This window comes from Pollicipes pollicipes, unplaced genomic scaffold (assembly GCF_011947565.3).
Source record: "Pollicipes pollicipes isolate AB1234 unplaced genomic scaffold, Ppol_2.1 Scaffold_6686;HRSCAF=7923_pilon_pilon_pilon, whole genome shotgun sequence".
Classification (NCBI taxonomy): Eukaryota; Metazoa; Arthropoda; class Thecostraca; order Pollicipedomorpha; family Pollicipedidae; genus Pollicipes; species Pollicipes pollicipes.
In genome coordinates, this window is record NW_023596921.1 from 20,026,947 (window position 1) to 20,029,363 (window position 2,417).

Genomic DNA, 2,417 nt, shown 5'->3' on the forward strand with positions numbered 1-2,417 from the left:
AGCTCGCTTGGGGTGCTCGTATTCAGCGTGACTTCTGACCCGTGCGCCGCTGCGAGCGCAATCCCCCGATATGGATTCCTCAAACTTTCATGGAGTCGAGGTTCACTGTTTGCTGAGGGGAGCTTCTGGTTTTGTGTGGCACGGTGTTACGGTGCGTGGCTCGCCGTCGGCCGTGAAGTGAGGGTCGGCGCTTCGCCTGAGACCAGCCCGTCTTCAGGTACGACCTCTACATCGACCGGCTGGTGGAACGCATGGAGGAGACGTCGTTGCGAGGCATCACGTTCGGGGAGTTCAGGGACTTCTGCAACTTCCTCAACCAGCTGGAGGACTTCGCCATTGCCATGCGCATGTACACCATGGCCGACCAACCCATATCTCAAGGTGGGACACTGTGTGCCGCCCCGGGTTTGTCGAGGGCGGTTTTCCCATGTATCAGTGTAGAAGACGTGCCCAAGCATGCGTTGTGGATGTTATCGTGTTTGTTGTCTTGATAGACACACTTGACCTAGAAATGGGTGTTTTTTCAGAACCTGCCTCGCAAATACATAGTTCTAGACCTGGTACGAGACACCTAAATTTGACAAGCTGATTGATTGTGCGTGCAGTTACTTCATGGCTTGTTTGAGAACTTGGTCAACTGCATATATGTGTAGCGTGATTACCGTTGTCAGCACGAACGACGTACAGTACATTACCATAGGCCAAAGCATTGCCGTCTGGTAAGCTAGCGGTGCCAGACTGGCGCGGCCGGCAGCCATGTGTGCCGTGTCTGCCCGCCCGGCTGTCCGGTCGTGCCGCTGCGGCGATGCCGTGTTGTTGGCTACCTCCGCGGCCGCGGTGCTGGCGGCCGCTCCAGGGGGGGGGGGGGGGGGGGGGGGGGGGGGGCGCTCGGAGTCGGTCCTGACCTGAGTGACCCTCGGTCGGCCGGCCCGTCGGCAGACGAGTTCCTTCGGGCCGTCAAGATCTGTACTGGCAAGTCGCTCTCGGACCACGTGGTCGACACCGTGTTCTGCATCTTCGACGAGGACGGCGACGGCCAGCTCAGCTACAAGGAGTTCATCGGCTTCATGAAGGAGCGTCGGCAGCGCGGCTTCAAGGTAGCTGCGGTGCCGCCGGCGCGGGCCGCCAGCTGAGGGTGGCGGCCAGCATTACGGCCGGTCCGGGCGCCGCTCATGTTGGCACGTTCAGTCGGGGCTCCCAGCGATTATACCGGCTTGGTTCGGGCAGTCGGCACACGCTCACGTGGCCCACACTCTTGACCTTTCATACATTCGTGCTTGCTGTCGTTTGTGATTCAGAAAGGTCGCGGAAGGGGATACAGATGTATGGGGTGCGGTGCCTTACGCTCTCGGTCCGCCCGATCCCAGCACTAACCCGGCCCGCCTGCCTTTCAGACCACTCCGCGGACCTTCGGCTGGCAGGCGTTCAAGTACTGCGTCAAGCAGGAGATGCGCACCTCCTCGTGAGCGTGTCGAGCGCGGCGGCGCGCCCCAGTGCGACCGGAGCCGTGACCGTGGCCGGGCGCCGACCGAGCTGGGCCGGCGGCTCGGCGAGCCACTCTGTGCAATGGCCGGCGATCGGCGCCCGGCGGCCAGGCCTCGCTGGCCAGTGGTTTTAGTCATTTGATGGGACAATGTCGAGTACTGGTCCATACAACTGAACACACGGATGATGTGCGGTGTTGACGAGTGGTGAAGAAGACGCTATGAACAAGCGCGAAGCCTGTAACATCTGCCTCGGTACCTTACGTGGATGTGCGTGTTCGTGAGACCATCCCACTGTCCCGGCAGGTGGTATTTGCGTGTCAGTGTCACCGACAGTCATTGCCAGCTCCGTTAGTTGTTACTGTTTTCGCCATGCTTGTCGGGATGGTTAAGTTGTGTCCCTGTGGTAATGTCCGTTTGTGCATGGTGTTTTTGAATTCTTTTTTGGTTCGATCTGGGTGTTTGCATTACATATGATAGCCACCGCATAACGTGATCTTCCCATGCGCATGTGCGTGATATATCCTTGTTCGGAGAGACATTGATGCTGTCTCTAGCGTGTCCCCGTTTTTGTCCTGGCGTGTGTGGAAAGCTCGCAATGGTTGAATCCGCTGACAAATGTAAACATTGGTGGGCGGGGTTTGACGCTGACTTTGCTTGCTGGAAATGAAATGGCTGCTGCGTCCGTTTCAGCAATACCCGTTCTGTTAGCGCAAATAATGCATAATTGCAAGAAACTTCCTCACATCGGCGTTTTGTACTCATCACTGACACGTCTGAATGGCACGCAGCGCGCGTGGGTTCGATGTTCCATTCCAGTTTGATTACCAACCGCACTGCGTCATAACGCACATAGTTCATAGGACACTGACTTAGAACGCCAACACTGCTATCTGAACAATCAGCCACTTAAGCGCAGGAACAAGGCTTCGG

At 57.7% G+C, this 2,417-nt stretch overlaps 1 protein-coding gene across 7 annotated transcripts in view; it reads left to right on the forward strand.

Moving 5' to 3' along the window:
* LOC119107216 (calcium uptake protein 3, mitochondrial) overlaps window positions 1–2,233 on the forward strand; it is a 32,852-nt gene extending 30,619 nt beyond the window's left edge. For all 7 annotated transcript variants that reach the window (XM_037230619.1, XM_037230613.1, XM_037230614.1 and 4 more), the window contains 3 exons: window positions 218–381; window positions 940–1,097; window positions 1,395–2,233. In XM_037230619.1, the coding sequence (XP_037086514.1) occupies window positions 218–381; window positions 940–1,097; window positions 1,395–1,466 (394 nt within the window). In that variant the 3' untranslated portion in view covers window positions 1,467–2,233. The remainder of the gene's footprint in view (window positions 1–217; window positions 382–939; window positions 1,098–1,394) is intronic.
* Window positions 2,234–2,417: the final 184 nt, after the last annotated feature.